The 22,542-nt window shown below is 38.0% G+C and overlaps 3 protein-coding genes across 8 annotated transcripts in view; 2 read left to right on the forward strand and 1 right to left on the reverse strand.

Annotated features, from left to right (window-relative positions):
* The window catches only part of sphkap (SPHK1 interactor, AKAP domain containing), a 122,229-nt gene that overhangs the window by 65,237 nt on the left and 34,450 nt on the right, over window positions 1–22,542 (forward strand). For 2 of the 3 annotated variants that reach the window (XM_008425398.3, XM_008425401.3), the window contains exons 3-4: window positions 16,664–16,766; window positions 18,839–18,949. In XM_008425398.3, coding sequence (XP_008423620.1) covers window positions 16,664–16,766; window positions 18,839–18,949 — 214 coding nt within the window. Of the gene's footprint in view, window positions 1–11,759; window positions 12,143–16,663; window positions 16,767–18,838; window positions 18,950–22,542 lie in introns of those variants that run through there. The other variant, XM_008425399.3, reaches the window with a different exon arrangement.
* Window positions 1,082–7,660, forward strand: LOC103474435 (uncharacterized). 3 transcript variants are annotated; one of them, XM_081614956.1, is made up of 14 exons: window positions 1,082–1,955; window positions 2,170–2,289; window positions 2,514–2,761; window positions 2,858–2,980; window positions 3,072–3,149; window positions 3,234–3,281; window positions 3,354–3,479; window positions 3,553–3,723; window positions 4,304–4,728; window positions 4,835–5,145; window positions 5,221–5,399; window positions 5,478–5,650; window positions 5,725–5,939; window positions 6,405–7,660. In XM_081614956.1, the coding sequence occupies exons 1-14, from the start codon at window positions 1,811–1,813 to the stop codon at window positions 6,647–6,649; spliced, it is 2,607 nt and encodes an 868-aa protein (XP_081471082.1). In that variant the 5' UTR covers window positions 1,082–1,810; the 3' UTR covers window positions 6,650–7,660. The 3 variants fall into 3 exon arrangements, with proteins under 3 accessions (XP_081471082.1, XP_081471084.1, XP_081471085.1); XM_081614958.1 differs by having other exon boundaries at window positions 2,858–2,971; XM_081614959.1 differs by lacking the exon at window positions 5,725–5,939 and having other exon boundaries at window positions 6,405–6,557.
* Window positions 7,420–11,132, reverse strand: LOC145554704 (uncharacterized). 2 transcript variants are annotated; one of them, XM_081614966.1, is made up of 5 exons: window positions 10,284–11,132; window positions 10,165–10,216; window positions 8,923–9,158; window positions 8,505–8,689; window positions 7,420–8,395 (listed from the first exon to the last, which is right to left on the reverse strand). In XM_081614966.1, the coding sequence occupies exons 1-5, from the start codon at window positions 10,296–10,298 to the stop codon at window positions 7,627–7,629; spliced, it is 1,257 nt and encodes a 418-aa protein (XP_081471092.1). In that variant the 5' UTR covers window positions 10,299–11,132; the 3' UTR covers window positions 7,420–7,626. The 2 variants fall into 2 exon arrangements, 1 of the variants encoding a protein (XP_081471092.1); XR_014090688.1 differs by lacking the exon at window positions 10,165–10,216.

Genomic DNA, 22,542 nt, shown 5'->3' on the forward strand with positions numbered 1-22,542 from the left:
GCTAATAAATAGATATATGGGAACTGTTACAGCATAAAAGCATGAAACAAAGAAACAAAGCTTTTTCTGAATATAAGAAATGCTGGTTTGCGGTATGGTATGGTTTCTTTTCAACGTATAGAGCAAAGTACTTTAGCCAACACAGGGAAGCAAAAAATAAATTGTTTTTTTTTCTGTCTCTCTCAGAACCTCAGCTTTCTCTGTGGTTTCTTCAGAATTCAGTTTCCTTCATTCTCCTCCCTTGGCATTATTCTCAGTATGAAATAGAGGTCATGCCTGATATTTGGTTGCCTCTCACATAAAGAGAGGTAAATTTACCATCAGCTCTAAAGGACATAGAGACTATTCTCAAGGGTCTCAAATGGCTGTCCAAAAAGATTACGACAGTCTCATTTGGCAATTTGGAGTGGGGTGTGAGAAAAGATTCTTTGGATGATGTGAGTCTTCAAAAAGAGGCTATCATTTTAAAAAGTTTAATTTATTTATTTTAGAATTGCAGTTTTCTAGCAAATGTAGAATGAAAATAGCTTACATGGGAGTTTCTATCAGACGTTGCAGTTTCTTGTGTGGTTCAGAGCATGTCTTCTTTCTGACCAGTGTTGTTGTTGAGCAGCTTCTAGCCTCAGGCTATCATTGCAGTTCATTCTCACTGTTCTCTGCAGCAAATTCCCAGATGCGGCAAGCCTGAGCTTCTAAAAAATACATTCTGAGAAATTCCACTGTAGGATCAGCCACAAAACGTCCGCAGTGGTTCATTTGCAGTTAGGCCAAGATTATTCAGTGTTCAATCAATGTTCTGTCTATCAAGAAGTATTTTTCTGGTCGTAAATGAGAGAACTATTTCCCAATGGACAGTAGGACTCCATGCAAAGGGGTATCATTAAAATAGTTTTTTTTTTATACAGCAAAATGAACATGTCAAAAATTATACACTTCTAGATAATAAATGGCTTAATGGATTGCTACAATGCCAGTACACATGCCAAGCACTTTTTATAATTGTTGAACAAATTTCCGCTATGATATTTTAACGATTTATCTTTGGTGATGTTAGAGGACTTTCTTGCCATCACCCTATATGGCAAGCCGTTTTAACATAAATTCGGTTTTACCGCCCTTACATTCCAGATATCTCAAATTGTTTTATGACTAGACGTTTTAGCGATTTAAGATATCTCTAATTATATTTCGACTAGACAAAATACATATTTGAGATATCTCTAATTACATTCTGACTAGTCAAAATGACGTCAGATTTACCATTGACTTGTATGGAGATTTCAATTCAAGATATCTAAAATGAATTACTGACTATCTGAAATACACATTTCAGATATCTACAATTAAATTACGACTAGTCATAAAGTAAATTCAAGATATCTCAATTTTAATTTTGACTAGTCATAATTCTAATTAAAGATATCGCGAATTACTCCATAATTCAAGATATCTTAAATGTATTTTTGGATAGGAGAAATTTAATTTTGACTAGTGAAAACTAAATTATAGATATCTTAAAAGCAAATAATGACTAGACAAAACTAAATTAAAGATATCTTGAATTGTAATTTTGACTAGTCAAAATTCCTTTTAAGATATCTTTAAACGAATAAGAGATATCTTAAATTATTCAGCTTTTCCATTTAAGATATCTTAAATTGGCATTCTGACTAGTCAGAATGACATTATTGATATCTTGAATTAGTATTCTGTCTAGTCAAAACGTCATAAATTTACGTAGCATTTTGGCGGACAGTGCGTAAGACATTCTAGCTTTAGGCTACTTGATTGGGCTATTCAGTGGTCAGCAATGTCAGATCAGTCCAGCTCAAATACTCGTGTTTTTAACACAATATTCAGCGCTGCAGCTCGTGCTCGACATGAATTACGAAATACCGATAATTTTTTATCTGCAACAAGAAGACTTTTTCGACGTCAAGTGCAGCGAAGTCAAGGTAAGTGGATGTTCAGATGTCGGTTCATATAACTGTAGCTTTCCAGGTAGACTACGTTAGCTTCATGCTAGTGGAATAAAGAAATATTAATTAGGAAACTATAAGTAGCCTATTTAGTTGGCACTGGAGTTGTCTTCCGCCTTATAAAATATGACTTAGAATATCACTTAGCATCTGGTGCATCTATGTTGTGATTCTGTTGTGTTCATTGCAGGCTCAGCTGGGAGGCGGCCAAGCCCTGTGTGGAAGACAAATATTTTCTTGCTTTCTGGTCCTAATATTGACATTCTCCCTTCTCCCTCGGATGTAGAAAGACTGAAGAACCATGGATTAGGTGGGCATGTTTTTTTTCAAGAAAGAGATTATTTCATATACCCGCATAATGTGACAGAAGGAGGCACTTTTGCTTTTAACATCTCCATTTGGGTTTTAATTCACCACTTCATGATAATTTTACTCTTTCACCAGAAGTCATCTGGTAGGCTGATGAGTTCAAACTTAAATGGAGTGTTCTTTGTTATTGTGTTTAATATTGCTTTGTCACCATTGATTATTCAGGCAACCCTGTGCATGAGGGGACAGGAACCAGGAGCTCCAAAATTAACCTGAATTGGAGCTTGTCTGAACTGAATAACTTTGTGTGTCAAAGTTACCCACACATCAGCCTAAATCTGGTTGGCTTTGAGTTGGCAAGAGCTGGAAAAGGACGAAAGGTTAAAAAATTACAAGTGAATTCTGTGAGGGAGTTGAAGGAAAAGGTTGGCAAAAGCAGACTTTACATTCTACCAAGAGCAGATGTGTCACAGGTATGGTTATTTTGTACACAAAAATTATTTTGTGTAGTATGATATATCCAGAGTAATGTGTTCAACCATAATTTGAAATGTCTTGGCCATCTCTAGGAAACCTACTCAACCTCAGCAATGTCCAGGAGTTTGCTTCCAGAACCCTCAACTGCACCAGAAATACAGGATATATCTCCAGAGGCTGAGAGCACCAACAGCCAACATTTAGGGGTAGAACAGGTCAACCATTTGAAGAACAATATATGCATTTTAGTTTTATATCTTATTTCTGATGTTGACTTTAACAAGCACTGTACTGTATTCACAATAGACACTTCTAGATTGGCGATCTCTGCGGTCCCAGCAAGACAAAGAGTATGAGGAGTCTTTGTTAGCAGACCAAGAAAATGTGACTTAACATTTTTGTTATCATCATTTGTTGTTATTGTTGTTGTTGTTGTTGTTGTTGTTGCTCACATATTTTTTCTACCAGGAAAGGAGAAGACAGTGTTACAAGGCCTGGGAGGAAAGACGCATAAAAGTAAGAACTATTACGTTGTTAGGATGATAGTGGTTTATGGATTGCCTACAGGTTTTAGTGTTCATGTTTTAGGCAATTGAAGTTCGCCAGCAACGACTGGCAGAATATAAAGAACCGTCAAGTGGACTGCTGTTGAAGTTCAAATATCCGAATGGATTTATCAGAAAGAGAACTTTCAATGTGTCTGACCCAGTTCAGGTAATGTGTTAATTCAGAGCATGTATATTATTTATTTTCAAGTGACTGAAATTGCACTACCCTTTTTTTAAAGGTCTTGTTTGACTTTGTCGGACAAGATGAAATGGCAAGTGAAATATTCAGTGTTCAACAAGCAACATCATCCACACCAATTGAGAGTACCTCGTCAGGCTCACTTATGGATAACAACATAACAACATCTACCACTCTGTACGTGCTTTGGATCTCAACTTTAGATATTCAGGTAAAGTAATTAAGTCCAAATCCCATACAATGTCTCAGTATTTTTTTTTCCCCACAATGTTTCAAAAGGCCACAGCTAGACTTTTGACTGGATCCCAGAAACGAGAGCATGTGACACCAGTATCAACTTCTCTGCATTGACTACCAGTTTGTTATCAGGTTGATTTAATTGTTTTTTTTTTAAACTTTACATGGCATAGCCCCAGATTTTTTTCAAGACCTTCACAACCATTCCACTTCTAGAACACTTATGTCAAATAATAAATTACTCTTACATATTCCTGGGACCAGACTGAGTGGCGGCGAATAGGAGCAGTATTCGCTGTCACTGCTCCTATTCTGTGGAGCATTAGATCTGTCCGTATTCTGGAACACTTCATATTGCTCATTAAAACTCATTTTTATTCTTTGACTTTTTGTAAGGCCTGACATGGTAATTTACTTGTCTGTATTAATTTGTGTTTTTGTCTGTGCTTCATGAAAACTGTATAGACCTTTGGTGCAATTAATATCTGTTTTTAAAGTGCTTCATAAATAAAATTGAATTTGACATGACTAGATTTTTGTTTTATTTTGCTTAGGAAAGGTGTCCAGTTCAGGCGAATGGAGTGCTGGACCAGTCACTGTCTTCTGTCCTAAGCCTACAGACATTGCTTTCTGACCAAGCACTGACATCTTTGTCAGCCCAGGCACCACTGGCCCCAACATCTCCTCAAGTGCTGTCGACCATGCCCAATTCCTCAGAAACATCAACTTCGTTCTCCTCCCGGGCACCTGTGTCCCAGCCCTCCACTCAAGTACAACCAATTTTGCCGTCTTCTGGAGTTTCTTTGGTTGCAGTCTCAAGGCAGCCCCTCTCCTCCCACTCTAACCTAACTCCACATGTGATAACCATTGAGGAACAGGCACCAGCTTCTCCATTTACTGAGCTACCTATAATTATACTGGAAGACCAAGAAGAGCCACCTGAGTCTCCACAACATCCACCAGAGTTGCCTTTGGATGAGTGAGTCAAAATTGCATATTCTGGCTGTCTTTTGTAATTAGTTTTGACAGTTTCAAACCATTGTTTACTCAAACAATGCACAATAAAATAGATTTTCTTTTTGCAGGACAGATCTTCAGACCATATTAACAAAACTATACAGCAAGGTTGATATGACTTTCTGTCCTACAAGCAACCAAATAAATGTGTGCAGGGACAGGATTTTAGAATGTAGCCTGCATGCCTTCAAAAGACGCCGTTTTGATCCAGCAGCAAAACTGGATGTTATTTTTGTGGATGAGGAGGGCAGCGCTGAAGGGGCAGTTGATGATGGTGGTCCCACACGAGAATATCTAAGACTGTTAATGAGGGCAATTCATCAATCTAATGTCTTTGAGGGGCACGAGAATGACCGCCATCTAGCTTTGGACACTAGTGGTCAGTATTATTATTTATTTATTTTTCCCAATTCTTAAGGTTGGAAACTGTCAAGTAACTTTTTTTTTTCTTTAGCGTTGGAGTCAAAAATGTACAACTGTATTGGAAAAATGATATCGGTCTGTTTGGTGCATGGAGGCATTGGACCACATTTCTTCTCTCAAAGATTGTATGACCACATTTGTGGCACATTGTCTCAACCTACCCTGGTTGAGGAAGTTGTTAACCATTCATTCAGAGAGCAGTTGATCAAAGTTAGTCACAATTTTAAGCATTTTGAATATTGATCATAAGCTTAAATTCTGTTTCACCTAATTTTTTTTTCGTTTTAGATTCAGGATGCAAACACAGTCGTGGAGGCAAACGAAGCCATTATGCAGGCAGCAGATACTCTGAGCATTGTTGGAGCATTAAGGCGTGTAACTACTCTGGAAGAGAGGGACTCCCTTGTGCAATCTGCTGCAGACTTCTTTGTAAATGGCCGAGTGTGCACTGCATTGCAACAGTAAGCAAGATCCTAACTTTTTCCATTAGAAATCTTGTATTCTAAAGTATGACCATATTCTCATTTCTTAAAAGGTTTGTGGAAGGTTTGAAGACTCTCAATGTGCTAGATGAGATTCAGAAAAACCCTGCAGTCTTTCATGAATTGTTTGTCTGTGAGGAGAAACCACTCTCGGCACGGGACCTGTGCACACTTTTCCAAGTGTGTTTTTCTGTGCAAGGCAGCAATAAAAGGAGGATAGAAAATCAAACCATATGCTACTGGAGAGACTGGTTGGTGGATATTGAAGGTACATTTATTGTGATACTTTAACCACAACCAGTATCAATTAGATTTTGTGACCCAATTTATCATCACTGTCCAAAAAGAAACAATCATAGTTTGAGTATAGAAGCAGGTTTTTTAAATGACTGACAGGACCAAAAACAGTTCAATTGCTAGAAATGTCTCTTTCCTGGAAAGTCATTTTCTTAAGCTGCCATAGAAATTGTCTTTTATCAGTGAATATATAATGGGTAATTTGTTGTATAAATGCATACTTTAACATACTATTTACAATGATCATGCTTAGTCATGGTTCGTCTTCAAAATGTTTTGATTTATATTTACTAACAAGAAATGCATTGTCATCGCCAATATAACAAGACTGAGGAGGAACATGGACAGACATTTAACACATTTTCTTCCATGTCTTTAAAAGTACAAACTGGATACCTTATATCAAAGGTCATAATTTCAACATTTTGTCTTTCAGAAGGAGAATGCAGACCCGTTACCCTTGAAATGATACTGGAGTTTGCTTCCGGAGCATCCACGGTGCCTCCACTGGGCTTTCCCCATCGTCCACAAATTGAATTTCTCCATGAGGCTAACAAAGTCTTCCCAGAAGCAAATACTTGCCTTATAGTACTCCGCCTTCCTGTACACTCAGACTATGAGTCTTTCACAAAGTACATGAAAGAGGGGGTGCTGCAGTCACCTACCTTTGGTGTTGCATAATCAGCTAATAAGTGTAATAAGCAGTTCTTTAAAAAAAAGAGTTGGAATGTTTTGAAAAGTTAAGTGTTTTAAAGCAAGTTATAGTAAAGGTAATGTAATGGCCAAACTAGGAAGATATTGAAATGTAAATACAGTATTTGCATTTTTTTTTATTTTTTGCAAATAGATGTCTCTTTTAACCACTTTTTGGTTACACAAATTTAAAGGTGTATGTTTGAGCCACACTGCAAAAACAAAAGGTCTTATCAAGTATTTTTGGACTATTTTCTAGTGCAAATATCTTAGTACACTTAAGATAAAACTAACTTACATGCAACTTTTCATCTAGATATGAGCTTGTTTTAAGTCAAAAATTTAGTATTAATGAAAAAGTAGTACTTACATTGGTATATTAATTTCACTTCTAACTGGACATCTTTCCCTTGCTACAAGTGAAATAATCTGCTAATGTAATTAGTCCTTTTTCGTCAATATTAAGGAAAAAGTGACTTATAACAAGCTCATATATTGATGAAAAGTTACTTATATCTTACCTGTGTCTTACTTGAAGTGTAGAAATATTTTTGCACTGGAAAATCTTTGGTAAGATTTTTTATTTATTTTTTGCTGTGTAAATGGCCTTTGTAGTTTAATCTTTTGTAATGGTTGTTCTAGTTCATGCAATGAACACTGCTAATTTGGATTAAAAACAAAATAAAATTCTAAAGAACCTTAAAGGGTCCAAAAGATGCATTTGAAAATGGGGGTGAGACACACTAGTCATTTATACATGAACATTTTCAAAAGTAGAATTTTTATTTTTCCTGCAGAATGCATATTTAATTTGTCATGTCTTTAAACACCTTAACATTTTATAATTACATCTGTAAGGTTACCTACTCATGTTAATTCCAAGTTTTATTTGTATCTTAAGAACAATGTATTTGATCAAATGTTCTTAATGTTTGTCACTCCTTCTCAAACATAGTGACATGTATTTAAATCAATAAAGCATTTGCAATTTCTGCACAACAGGCCTGGTATTTCACCTTCAGATCAGAAATATGATTAACTGCATGATTAACTGATTGAAGTTGCTGCTGACTGAGCCTGGTTTGAGGAGGTTCTACAATTACACTAGGGACCTGCTCAGCATCAGTGGTTGGTGGGGGCCAAAGGCCATGCTGCTGCAGAAGTTCTTCAAGAGTCTCTGGTACGTTGGAATTTTCACCAAACACGTTGTTAGTTGCTGTGCTGTTGGCACTCATGTTTGCCAACATCCGTTCAGTCCAGACTTGTGTTGGTGTTTTGTTGTTTTCTGTACGCAAGGAATGGTGGTTCCATGCTTTCCTGAATTGTTCTAGTCGGCTTTGAATCTCAGGAAGAAAAACTATGTGAAGAGAAAGTTTGTGCACATCGTCGCTGGGATCCAAGAGGGCTGAATCTTCAAGATTATAAAACATGCTGTAAAATGGTTCAAGAACATGTAAAAACACATCCCTCCAAAGACGCTCTATTCTCTGATTATGGATGGATTCCCCAGTGATATGACTCCGACGTTCAATGCCCTGTAGAAGGTTCATCACCAGTGCCACTTGCACATTCTCACCACCATGATCTGACCTCACTCTAGAAGGTAAGCCATAGAGTCCTGTTGCCTTGAGAAAATGAAATAGCACTGTTGAGGCGCGATTGTCTGTGCTACAGTTCAAGTAAGTAATTAAGCGAGAACATCCATCGATGCCACCATGGACCACAAAGCCCCACCTAAATGGAAATACAAAAAAATGTATAAGGAATAATGTATGCAAATGTGTATAGTGAATTTAGATTTTAAAAATTACTCTTGAAATACATCCTTGATATTTTCAGATACCTTATGAGACGCATGTTGCCATCAATATGCCATAAACTGTTGGGATACGGCACATGATAGACACGTCGAGTCACTGCGCTGCTCCACCTCCTTGCAGTCGCCATTGGGTTGATTCGAGCCATCATCTCACGGACCTTACGCCGTGGAACCACCAGTCCTCGTGCATTTAACAAGCCTCGCATAATCTGGTTCAATGAAGGACATGTGGTCTTACTATTTCAAACCACCACACAATTTTACATTTTGAAAGTAATCTTTTACAAAATATAGGTTTCAGATTTCACATCTGGTTATAAAATGATTTTAAAAAATGCATCATCATTTGTGACACTTAACATTAAATAATTAGTATTCTGCACCACCACTGTTGAACATATTACATACATTTGTTCAGAAGCAATATATTCAGATTCCATACCTCAGTCCCAGAATTTGGATACAGGGATTGAAGTTGTCTGATATTAGTTTCAAGGTCTTCATCAGTCACTGCAGCCAGCCTTCCCCTTATTGGTACACCAAGTGCTTTGGACTTCTTATAAAGAAATGATGCTGAGCATCCCAAGATGTTTGCCATCCTGTTGACCGTGTGTCCTTGGGCCAGAAGAAAGTCGATCTGTTCTCTTGTAATATGAATAGTCGGTCTCCCTCGACCACCTAAAATAGAATCATATTCAAACGCCTCAGCATAATGTTTACATTATACATCTGTTTTCCTCTATCTGTCTACCCTCTACGTATCCCTTTGTCTCCTAATGGTGACAATGCATTTCACACAATGTATAAACTTATTTTGGCATACATAATTTCCTGTTGCATGAAGACTAAGCTTTAAACTTTTATAGACGCTGGAAAGCCAATTAAAGCGTGAATCACAAAACCGGAGGTACGCTTTTATTTTCAGAGGAGCTAAAGGAGGGCGCTATAATGCCTGGTGCCGTCTAGCATGTCAAAATCGAGAGCTGACTGGCTTTATTATCATTTCCGAAGAGGCAGACAGCTTTATCACAGTATAAATGTGACCTTGAGTACCGCTCTAAACCCTCTTTTTACCAGATCACACAGATAAGTTTGTAAATATAGACAGAGGCACTGCTGCAGATTACAAACAGTTTATTGAATTCACAAAGTTGAGCAAAAATAAATAGTCACTTTATTTTATTTACCAAATGACCACTCTAAAAGTGGGAGTCTATGCTGGTCCTGAGATCCTTAAAGCTGAAGAATATTTAAAACCTGATTAAATAAAATTAGACGGTTAGGGGGAGGAATAATAAAGAAAACACAAATACAACTAAATACACCCGAGTGTTCCCCAACAAAAGCACACTCACAACAATTCCTGGTGAATACAAAGAAAAGGAAAAAACTCCCCTTCCACTAGTCTCAATCTAAATAAAACAGCCTAGGACCCAGGGACAGCTTAGGTCCCAGTTTAAAACAAGCCAGGAGGCCACAATAGAAACTCCCTTTCCCTAAACAACAGCAACACAAGGAAAGTTCTTTTAAATCAACAATAACCATCTAAGGTAACAAAAGTAAAACAAAGAAATGAAATTGAAACAAATCAAAAACTGAAACAGTAGCAGGCCAACCTACACACAAAAGAAATCAAGTTAGACAAGAACATTAAGCAGCCAGAAAAATAAGAAACGGTTCGTACCTTCTCTAAAGTGAAACCAGTAAATGGCGCTCGACGTCACTAAGTGCGTTTCCTATAACCATCAATGGCGGAATCAGACATCAATTCTAAACCCACCTCACGATCAATGTTAAACATACCTTTGTACGAGTCATCAGCCTGCATCTGATCTCCTCAGCGATCTACTCGCTTTTAAATGTAGATGCCGATTACCTGTCTCCCTAACAAGCCAGCTGCGCTCCGCCACAGCGTCTTCCATATATGGGCAAGAGGAAGAGGGCGCAGCAGCACACCTTCGGGCGGGACAATATGCCCCGGCTACATAAAAACCACATCTGGTTATTACCTGAACTGGCCCGAGCTGCGGAATATCCCCCAGTTCCAGCTTGGATATGGGTCGACAGTAGCACCTTCAGCTCTTCTAAGCCGTTTTTCAGGGCATTGTGTGTGTCGGCAGAAAGTAAATCAGAAATTCTTAGCAAATTTCTTAAGCATTCCTCAAGTACACGATTTTCCCGCTCTCCGTATATCCCATACTGAAGAGCTCTTTCTATATTGTGGCATTTTCTTACAATTTTGTCCAAAACTGCCAGCGCCATTGAATGTTCAGGCAATTGTTTGGACAGCTCAGTACAGACAAAGAGGGGCTTACACGCAATGTCTTACTTCAGATATCTAAAATTGTAATTCTGACTAGTCATAATTACGTTCCAGATATCTTAAATTACATTAACGGATGTCTGACCCTTCCAATGACGAATCCGGCGACGTCATTGGGGATATCTCGAAAGGAATTTTGACTAGTCAAAATGTAATTGAAGATATCTTGAATTATTATTCTTACTAGTCAGAATGTAAATAAAGATATCTTAAATTACCATTCCGGATAGTCAAAATGTAGTTTTGTCTAGTCAAAATGCATTTTTAGATATCTGGAATCTAATTACGGATAGTCAAACGAAACCGAATTTATGTTAAAACGGCTTGCCATACACCCTAATCTTTTTGTTATCTTCACAGCTTCTCTGTTAGAGTCAAGTCAGGATTGTGGTTGGGTCACTTCTTTTATTTCAGGTTTTATAAAGCTTTAAGCTGATGATTGAGATTTCATCTGGTACCTTAAGGATGACAAGACAAGGTTGTTATATGAAATGTCTTTTTTTCTTCCCTTTCTGCTTTTTATTAGGAGTAGAGGCTTTGTCACGCTGTGAGTGAGAGAGGGGCTGCTGCAAATTAAGGCTATGGACTTCGACTTGTTTGGTTTCTAGTGTTTGATGGTTCTTAGCTTTTTTCTGTATATTTGAGTAAATTCTCTAAATGTATGTGTTTAGCAGCTCTTATTCTGTTGGGAGTATCTTCCTTGCTAACATCCACACTAAAGAGTGTTGTCAGACTTCGAATTGCTCGTGGTTCATTTTGGACATCGAGCAGAAACTCAGTTGTTTCCAATCGAATATGATAGTTGCGAAAAAATCTAAACATGGGAGAAAAAAAATGTTTGTTTTAAACTGATTGGTGTTATTCATCACATGTCATATTCGAGGACTAATCAGACCTAAGGGTCTGACATTAGAATCTCTCCTGCTATGAATTCACTCCGCGCTGGATCCCATCACAGCCTCTTGTTTCTACACATGCGCGGGTTTCATTTGGCGCGCGTCCTTCCCTGCGTCGTGCAGCTCATTAGGTTTCATCGACGCGGAGCTGCTGCACTTTCGCTCTGCGGACAGACGCGCAGGACGGGCAGTGTGTTGCTGCTGCTGCTGCTACTGTCACCACGGCTCTAAAATCAGCCCAGTTTTCTTTCCAATCGCGCTGGAACAGTCTGGCATTCCTTCGGTGCTCCACCGGAGGATGCGCATCTGGATCGGAGAGAGTGCTGAGGTTCTCCCCGTCTTTCATCCCGCGCAGAGGAAGTTATACCATCGGTTGAGCGCAAGCACTTGGGGTATTTTTTGGAGAAAATGGCAGGCGCAAAGTGCCTTCTGAAAACACCGAGGTAAGGCACTTCCTCTTATCCCTCATAATATTACATGATCATCTAATTTACCAGGCCAAAATAATTAAGCATAATTGTGATTTTAGTGTTGTGTCTGTGTCACAACTTTACTGTTTTTATGTATTTTTTTTTCTTATGATCCACTACGGGCCATTTAGATGCTTTTATTAAAGTGGAAAATAAAGTTTGCCATCTTATGTAGGACGTCACATTGGATGTATTGGATGTAGTGAGAGAGAAGTGATCATGAGGCACAACTAAAGTGCTGTCACCTGTCAGCGTTGCGCCCTGTGTGTCCGCTGAACTGAGAGGACGAGATCGGTGGCAACAGTCACGTTTAATCATTTGCAAATACAAAGTGATGCAGATTAAAACTGAAATAAGGCCATCTTTTTTCTTTTTTTTTTGCGAAATATTGTGTCCAGCGCCAAAAGTTCTCATTTCCTGGGATCAGGTGCCGTGCTTCTCGTTTCTTTTACGTGGTATGGTGAAGAAGTGAGCTCAAAAAAATTTCTCCGGCGGACTAGGCCTTCAGAATGTCAGGAGTTAATTTGTGTCCTCTGTCTGAGCGGGTAGCTGGAGCCCACGGAGCAGAAGAGTGCATCGAGCTGTCACTCTTCACCGCGTCGTGATGGAGAGGTTGGTTTTGAAGCGCAAAGACTGGAGAGGAGATCGAGCGTGACTAATATACTTCACTGATCTTCAGTTGTCAGCTAAAAATGACATATTGACGAGCTTCGTGAAGACCAGTTTGGGATATTTTTTTTTTTAGCACACACATGATTTATTTCATTAATTGTTTATTTGCTCTGCGTTACTGGATTTCTACGAGCATCCGGGAAATTCACCGCCACTGTTTGGATGGTTGTTTTGATGCGCCTTTTGCAGATCCAGAAGACTATTTAAAGCACATGAAATGCACTTATTGAAAGTATATATACATATGTGATTTACTGTCTAAAGGGCAGAACCGTTTGCATATCCATATTGACAAATTGCAGTATATGATCCATGGGGGCTTCCGAAGGAAGATCCTTTTTGATTTGCTTTGAAATATGTCAATTATGTAAAAAGAAAAACAGATGTTCCTGCTTAAATATGCATGCCCAGCCTCTTCATTTTCTAAACTGATCCTCATTAATGCTCTTGCAGATAAGCTCTGGGTTGGCTTATCTCAGTAAAAGCATGAACAGGATAATGACGCCTTCCTTTGAGTTTTCACTTGTATTTGTTTTCAATCACAGGAACCCTCTCTTTTATGTAGTTGAGTAATACTGGGGGATTTTTACCACATGAAGTTGATCCATATAGTGGGGCCCAGCGGCCATTTGTGGCCCTTGAAATGATTTTGATCAACCCCCTGACTAAAAGTCAAGAATGATACAAATTTGACCAGCAAAGCAGAATCCAACTGACGACCCCCCAGGGATGTTGAAATTGTGTTTTTCTTTTAATAAGGCAGCAGTCCGAAGTGTTCTTAATGTTTTGGATCTTTAAGGGTTTATTGATTTCTTAAAAATGTTGCTTATTACCAAGCAGGTAAAACACACAAAAAAAGGGAAAAAAATCACAATAAATAAATTAGTGCATTTTTAATTGAATGAATTGTGTTTATGCGTGCCAGTTTTGGCCCCAGGGGTGGAAAGGTTGTGATATGTGATATGTGACACTGTGATATGTTGTTTCCTTGTATCTTTATGTTTATCTTTATGTTTCGCAATACTGATCAAACAAACTGTTATAGTTTAAACAATGAAGCCGGTTTAATAATTTGCATACTTTTTCATAGAGTTTAATTTATATTTCTGACATAATTGATTTAAGTTTAATAGCTAATTCACTTTAATAGTTGAATAGGTTATGTGTTTGAAATGTTCAATAATAAATCAATCCTCAGAACATCTTCAGACATTAAGCATTGTGTCTTCTGATGTAAGCGTTCAACAGAAGAGCTGCTACATCTGTACACAGACTCCTGAGAATTAGGAGACTGGTGTGGGTCTAATGGACCTCAGAAAAAAAACTAGTAAAAAAAGACAAGTTTTGCTGGAAATATGTAACACAAAACCCAATATATAGTTGAAGAATATAGTGATTTTTTTGGGTGTGATATATATGTTTATTCATATTTCAGCTCATGATAGATTTTGTTAAAGGAAATTGGACTAATCCAATGAAATCTTCCAGGCCCTTCCCTCACCTTTGACCAAAGTTATCAGATTTTGTCATTTGAGCAGATCGGAATTGGAGGGAAATGAGTGACAATAGACAAACCACCAAAACGTAAGGGATGCGCAAAACAGCTGTGAGAAATGAAGACTAAGAAGCATGCAAGTAGACAGAAAAATGTGTCAAAATAATCAGTACGTTTGCTGTCGGCATCACAACTTCAGGTTCAGGGCTGGAGAAAGAGGCAGGATTTGGGGGATTCTTCGTTGTCGGAGGAGAAGAGAGAGACGTTACGTAGGTACAGATTGCAAAAGACATCATGTTAGATAGAGTGAGCCTGGTAAGCAGTAGCTGAAATGCTCCTGTAGAGGGACAGTTCATGTAAGGAAGAGAGAGGGCTGGTGTGTGTGAGAGTGAAGGGAGGGGGTGGGGGATTAACACACAATCAGAAAGTCATGACACAGAAATGATAATGGCTCTTAAAATGAGCTGCTTTAGGATGGATGCTAAAATATATATCTATTAATAAATGGTCAATGAAAACAGAAAATGTAAAAAAGAAAAAGAAGAAAGTTAAATCAGTTAGAGTTAATGCAATTTAAAAGTGATGAAAACAATTAGAGACTCGTCTTCATTAAGGGTACTTGTGGTCAAAAGTGTGGAAATGCTGAAATGACTATGACACTTATTTTATTCGTACTTAAAACACGCATAGAAATTGTCTTCAAACAATTTGATATGAGTAGATTTGGTGTCCAAGTTAGTGTTATTTTAAGCTGCCACAAAGTTACAGTTTGCAGTTGTTACAAATACAGTTATCTTGTAATATCAGTTAAACATTGCTTTGTTGGCATGGGGTGATTTATTATTGAGATCCAGATAAATAACACTGGTGAAATACATTGTTTCCAGATTTTAAGGTGTGACTTTGATGAGCTTTTCATTTTGCATCAATATGCTCTGTGTGACTATGGGTATAATGGTGTATTTTTATCAACAGTATATTTCATAAAACAGTGAAAAGACATCCCTGGTAGTGTTTTGTTGACATCCGCTTTCACTTCAAGATGGAAATTGTCACACTGTGGCCGTTTGTCCCAAGATGAGATTCTCTGAGGAGTGAAAGAGCATATCAGTTTTTTAACATGGTTACTCTCTTCACCGCAGGCTGCTGTGCTTTGCTTTATTTTAACAGGCCAAGAATGCTAGCACCATGTTTTTTGTTTTTTTTTTTGGTTGCAGTGCAACCCTGGTATTTGAATATTTGAATATTTATCTGTTATTGAACATTAAATTTACAAGCTAAGTTCAGTTTTATAGCCTACAATCTCATTTTAGATTTGATGAGGTGGAGACTCTGTCAACTCTCTGCAAAAACATAACTGCAGTTCACTGTGGCCTGAGGGTGGCTTTACCCAGGCCTGCACTGAAGCAACGCGTATGGAGCAGGCACATGTATTACCCATGGCATCTCGTGAATTATAAATCTTAAAATGCCATTGACATCCTAAGAATATAAGTAGTTGCTCAATAAATTAACAAGGAAGTGTGTTCAGCACATTTTGCTGAATAAACTATGAAATTCCAAGTCATTTTTAATTGTCATAGTTTTCTACATGACTACGTGAAATATTTATTATGGCTGAACAAAGGAAATTCAGGAAAACACGTAAAACTGCTGATGAATAATGCAGTCGGTTAGAATTTGTCCTTTTTTTTCATTGTCTTTTTTTTTCTTTTCTTTTATCAGTGTCACCACTATGCTTTATGTGTTTTAGCATCTCACACACTAAACACACACAACCAGTGTGGGCATTGAAGGCAGTGAAAGTCAATGCAACAGGCCACATATTGTATTTCTATGGACAATTTCTATGTATTGCCTTGGAGATGTAATATAGACATTTCCCCATCTATTCTATTCTATTCTATTCTATTCTATTCTATTCTATTCTATTCTATTCTATTCTATTCTATTCTATCAAGTATTGCATGTTTGGTGGAAAGTCTTACTGTGAGTTTTTTGTTATTATGACTTTATTACAGGTGAACTCTAAACTCCAAGCATTGTCTTTTGATTGCTGCATTGCAAAAATAAGTGACATTTGGCATAATATCAGCATGAAATGTTGAAATGGTTATCCTGACTTGCTATAGATGCTTAGTTGTTTTAGCAGCAGAGGCTGCAGCTTCTGAACATGAGCAAGTGAAATGTGATGGGCTGCTCTAGTCAGAGCGGGGACCGCCACGCATCACTGACTCGAGATTTTCGAAGCGAGATTTTTGAGCACCTGGTGGAAATTTGCTCTGACAAAGTCGATTCTGTGCCCTTCTGTCTTTTGCTTTTTCCAGTAACTTCCAGTCGTCTGCCATGTTTGAAGGATCCGAGTCTGGTGAGGTGGACGGAGGCAGGACAGAAAGCACGGTCGCTTCATCCATCAGCGCCTGCAAGAAGGTGAGAACAGGGAACTCTGTCTCGTGCGCTTGGATCAGGACAAGTCCCCGACTCTCTGTCTGCTCTTCAACATCTTTGTTTTCTCACCTCTGGGTCGAATTTGTCTTTCCATTGACTTGTGTTTGTGCGCTTCAAGCTGTGCAGGAGATATTAATTTCCTCCCCTCGGGTGTCAGTGACGCCCCGAGGTTGTGTAATAAGAGTAACAGTCAGGTCCTCACCTCCCTCCAGGAGATTTATCGTCACCCAGTGGAAGAGAGGGAGACGGTGTGGGAAACGGCTCAGATGCGTGAGCAGAGATGCTCCTGGAATGAATTTCCTTTCAACTTGTCTGTAGGTCTACTTTTAATGTGCCTGACCCTGCCCTGTGTGGACCACTGAGTGTTCCTCATTAGCCCCCCTGCTCATGATCATTACTGTCTTCCACTCGACGGTCCTGTAGAGACAAAAAGCCGTTTCTTTGATGTAATTGGTCCTCCGGCTCCAGCACCAACAGCCTTAAGCATTATCCCTCCCAGAGAGATCAGCTAAGCAAATACGTCACAATTACCTGGCTGAAGGCCTAAACAGATGGTCTATTCCAGTGGGGGCAAGCATGAGGGGGCACGAGATGTCACTAAAAATACACATGGAGAATGAGCAGTGCACATGTAGGTGTCATATGTCAAAATAATTGCGCAGGTTTCATATTTTAAGGATAATTTTACTGGCTGTAATGTGCTTTGTATGCTGTGAAAGAGTTTCTGAGGACAAAACTTGGTCTTTCTCGTGATCACCCCTCGTCAATGTAAGACGGAGTAAGTTCGTTTAATTTCAGCATGTTAGGCTGTCAACACGACAACTTCTCTAACAGGTATAAGGTACGGTGTGTGAGAAAGAGAACAAAAGCAGCTGTCTGCCCTGCAGGTTTTAAGAACATTTTCCTTTTGTAACTACAGTTTGTTTGCTTTTATCTGACAAATTATGAGTCCTACGATGCAGAACATAAAATCATCCTAGGTTGATTTTATGACTCGTTTCATTGCTTTTAGCTAATTATATTTTTAAGAACTATTAATAATAAACTAGTTTTTACTGCCCATGTGAAATAAAAATTCAACAAAAAAATAAAATCTGTTAACAATAAAATGTTTATTGCAAAGAAAAGCAATTGTTTCCAAAAAGCAACTTATTTCAAGTTGGATGTTATTTTCCTATACATATATTTTTTTTCTGAAATAGTGTGACATTTTGCAACATTGGTATCTATAGGTAAATAAAATATTAGATATTAATATTTTATTGTAAGATCGTTCCAACATTAATAAAAGCTGTTTAAAGCAGATTTCAAGGGAAAAATATTGATTTTATATTAAATTGTTTTACTGTTCAAAAGCCTTAGGAAACCTTGCTGTATTGGCAGGAAAGGTGACACCGTGTGAGATTAGCACACTTAGCATTAATATGATATTAAGTGTATTATCTGAAGAGTTAGTAGACCCCTAATTTACCTAATATTGTAAAGAAGTCAACATATCCTTATAGCATGCCCTCTGCAGACAAAAACGGACGCTATAAAAGCGCAAAAATGACCAACCTTGCTGTAAATGTTCAGCTTCCTGTTGTCTGCTCAGGTCTAACTCCTCAGTCTGGTTACCTGAATGAAACGTAGACGTGCGTCCTAGAATAATACGGATTTCTTACGCCATTTGTGCTTCCTTTCAAATCATTTTAAACAACTCACTTATATAAGAAGTAGCCTGAGTCTCAGAAACAATTTTTTACATCAAAGTAGGTGTTATCAATGTGATTTGTCAGGACTGGCTATGTTGTGTTTAAAGATTAAGAAAAGATTGTATTTTTAATTTGCGGCCGAGCGATCAGAGCTGGTTAAGCATAAAATGATTTTTGTTGGCAGAGGATTTCTTGGTGCAAATACAATAAATATTTAAAACATACTGAACTTCATGAACTCACGTTTTAAAAGAAGAAGACTGATGGATGAAATTAACAAAAAGATGGCTCAAAGCCTGTCCTCCTTTTTTGCGTTGTGTTGTGTTCGTGCGTCGCTGACCCCGCGTTTACGTCCTGCAGGTTCTGTGCAGCAATAGCGTCCTGGACTCATCCGAGTACTGGCTGAAGAACGAGAAGACTCTGTGCAGACTGAGCTTGCTGGATGATGATGCAGATAGCAGCTGCACCCTGGTGAGTAGCATACTGCAATCGAAGAAGCATGCACATCGTTTTGGCAACACAGCCGGGCCGTGTCACGTCTACTTGTCTTTAAGCTGTGGGAGGTATGCTGGTGGCCATAAAGGATGGCAAGGAAACAGTTTGAAATTCCTGGCAAAAAACACAATAAGTGATGACATGTAAAAAAAAAAAAAACTCTGCTCGGTGTGCTGTCACTAAATGGCGTCTGGACACGAAGATGGTTAAAAAAAAAATAGAGTGGTTCTTACAGCAGGACGCTGGTGGTTCCTTGCTGCTATTTAGCTGAAAGCTTTGGCTCATGGGATTTAATGTGGTTCAAACCTCATTCTGCTGACAGAGCAGATGACCACTGCAATGGCTGCAATTGCACAACTTTTATTACCCTGTAAGATTTAGCTTTCTTTGGGAAATGTCTAGTTAAGGACATTCCCATTTCTCTTCTTTTTTTTTTTTTTTACTATTCTCATTCTTGGCTGGAAAGGTTCTTCTGAGCTGAAACAGAAATGCAATAAACAGGTTTATGGTTATAACAGTCTGCATATTTGTCTTTCAGAAGACATAATGACGTAGGAAAATAACGTTTTGGAATGACATTTGTAGCATGCTTGATTTAATCACATGAGCCAGTCTGTCACAGATTTTTGGTTTGTGGACTACAACAGCGTCTGTGGGTTTCCTGGGAAAAGTATTTATCTCTCAAAATGAATTTCATACTCCATTCATATACACAATGGATATGGGCATGTGCCGACACTGAGAAGTATGCAGACACCTTTATAATATTAATACAACTGTTTTACATGTTTTTTGTTACATTTGAGATACAGGAAAAGTGTCTTTTTTTTTTAAATGGGGTCTGTGATTATCGGCAGTCAGTATCTTATCTCCTGTAGGTAGTAGTCAAACCAGCCTTTTTAAAATTAACTTGCGTAAAAATGATACAATCCAAATAAACTTGAATTGCCTTGTTTAGGAGCCTAGTCAATGCTAAAGCTTATTTCAGAGCAGATTTCAGCCAGCTAAAATAACTTCAGTCATAGCTATTGATGCGAATACATTTCCCTTTGCAGTGCTACATGGACTGAGTAATGTAATATGATTGGCAACAGACTGTAGCCATTGTTCCTAATTGATGGCTCCTCATAGTAAGAGCCATAGGCATCTACCTAAACAACGGAACTGCACAAAAGTAAATCAGTGTAAAAGTTTCTGACATCGTCTTTTGAGACTTCTAAGGTTAAGATTATAAGAGGATATTTCTTCCAAGATAATTGCTCTCAAACTTTATGCTTAATTGATCCATTAAAAGTAAGCGGAGCGGAGATCTTTCTGGCTGCTGTAGTTACGGTACTAACTTTTGTTTAAATGATAACTATTTCACACTGATACGCTTAAAAAAAGCCGAGCCATTCCTATAGAATAAAGCTGTTTACACTGAAAAGCTTTTATATTTTTAAAACTACAAGTGAGAACAGAGATCCTCAAATCCACTGTTCAAGATCTGCTGTCCTGCAACTTTTAGATGTATTCCTGGTCTAAAACACCTGAATAAAATGACTGAATCCCAACTCAGTGTTCAGTATCTATTTGCCATCTATTGAATCTTTGGACAAATTTTGAATAAATAATTATGAAGTAATGTAAATGTTGCTTGCAAATGATAGAGCTTTTCGCATCTTGCCACAAAATGTTCTCACTACTCTGCTCACAGCTTACAGGCTCATTTCTGCATCCATTAACAATTTAGTTTTTAATCAGTGTTTGTAGTTTATCGAGCCATTTGCAAAATCTTCATCCATCCCTGTGGCTTAGTTTTCACATTTCTCTTGCATGTTTAGTTTTTGGTACTTAAGAACTGCTGTTAGTTTTAAGAAGATCCATGCAGACTCAGCTCTCTCCTCATCTTGATGTGTCATCTTTAATAACTTATTTTAAATGGCAAGTTAAGCATTAAAAACACTCAGGATTCTCTCACTGTTGATGTACCACTGTTTTCAAGTTTGCTGTGTTATGACAATTCATAAAATTGTCATAAAATGTGAAATTGTTTCATGTAAACACATGAGCATGTTGTGTTTTTCCTGCATCAAATTCTTCATGGGTTTTCAGTTCAGAGTAGCTCTTTTACATTACTTGTTTTCTCAACTGCCTTTCAGAATGACATATTCACCTTTTATTGCAGTGACGACCTAATTTAAAGTCTGTATTTCAGTCCCACGAAGGTAAAATTGAAATTGTGCCATCAGCTGAAAAGTGATCTGGTCTTTTATCGTATTTAAACAAACAGCAAACATTTTTTGGGTCTGTAATATATAAACATACAGGAAAGAATTAATGGAGTTCATTCTTTACTTGTAGTCACATTTAGAGTTTGGAGTTTTGTCTCAATACTGATGAATTGTGTTAAAATAAAAGCATTGTAAATCGCAATGTGACAAATCTTTCCAGATGGGGTTCAAATAGCTCTGTTACGAGTTTTTTTTTTATTATTTGAATTATGTTCTGGTGATTGCGCTGCAGTTTTTGATGCAGGTGATATAAAATGATACTATCTTCTCAGAAGCTACAGGTGTGGGTGCTAGGCATGCTGCCCTCAAATTGTTTCAGTTCAGTCAGTCAAACATGGTCTTATTTAATCTTATTTGGATACTATTTTTACTAAAGTATTGGTTTTTTACTCAGCTTTCTTCTTTTAGCAATTTTATTGGGCTACATTTTTTGTACTCTGCCTACAAAGCACTTTGCTAAAATGTTCAATTTTAGGGTTGTGTTGTGGTGGTGCAGGGGTTAAGCACAACCCACATATGGAGGTCTTAGTCCTCGACGTGGCGGTCACAGGCTCGATTCCTGGCCTTAGTGACCTTTGCTGCAAGTCTTCCCCTGCTCTCATTACCTCCTTTCCTGTCAATTAACTATCAAATAAAGGCCACAAGAGCCTAAAAAATTTTTCATTTTCATGTTGAGTTAATGAAGACAAAATGTGTCAATGAAAAAGCTACTCTACGTCTAAATATAAAAAAAAAATGCAAGGATGGTAATCTTGTTTTTGCTTTGTTTTGACAAGAAGCACTCATGCCTAAATTCATATCCATTGTTGAACCCGTTTTTACTGTCTTTTTTTTTTCTTAGTTAATTCTGGCTTTCTGCTCAGCCTGTTTGTTGTTTTTGCTAAACGGCATACCTGCATTGTGTCAGTGATTATCCTCCCCCTGTGGATAAACCTGCCAGTTTTGATTTGTTCCCTGCCAGATCATCGACATTGCTAGTCACTGTATTGTATCCAGCCGCGCTTTGTTTCCGTATTCTTCAGTTCTGAATTCCTGCTCGGAAGCTCCTGCCAGGTAGCGCCTTTAGCTTAGTTTTAGTTCAATGAAAAGTTATTTTTTTCATCCTCCAGCCTGCCAACCTGCACTTGGGTTCTTGCACACAACCTTAACAAAGACATGCTTAGAAAAAAGGGGCACAGTGGAAACATTTTCAGCATTGCTTTGCAGCCTCATAGCTTGCAGCATCTGGTTTGACTTTAAACTCTGCAATGAAATAAAAACTTCTTAAGGGTTTAACACGTCTTTGTAGGTTAGTCT

This window comes from Poecilia reticulata, chromosome 13 (genome assembly GCF_904066995.2).
Source record: "Poecilia reticulata chromosome 13, P_reticulata-male-v2, whole genome shotgun sequence".
Taxonomy (NCBI): domain Eukaryota; kingdom Metazoa; phylum Chordata; class Actinopteri; order Cyprinodontiformes; family Poeciliidae; genus Poecilia; species Poecilia reticulata.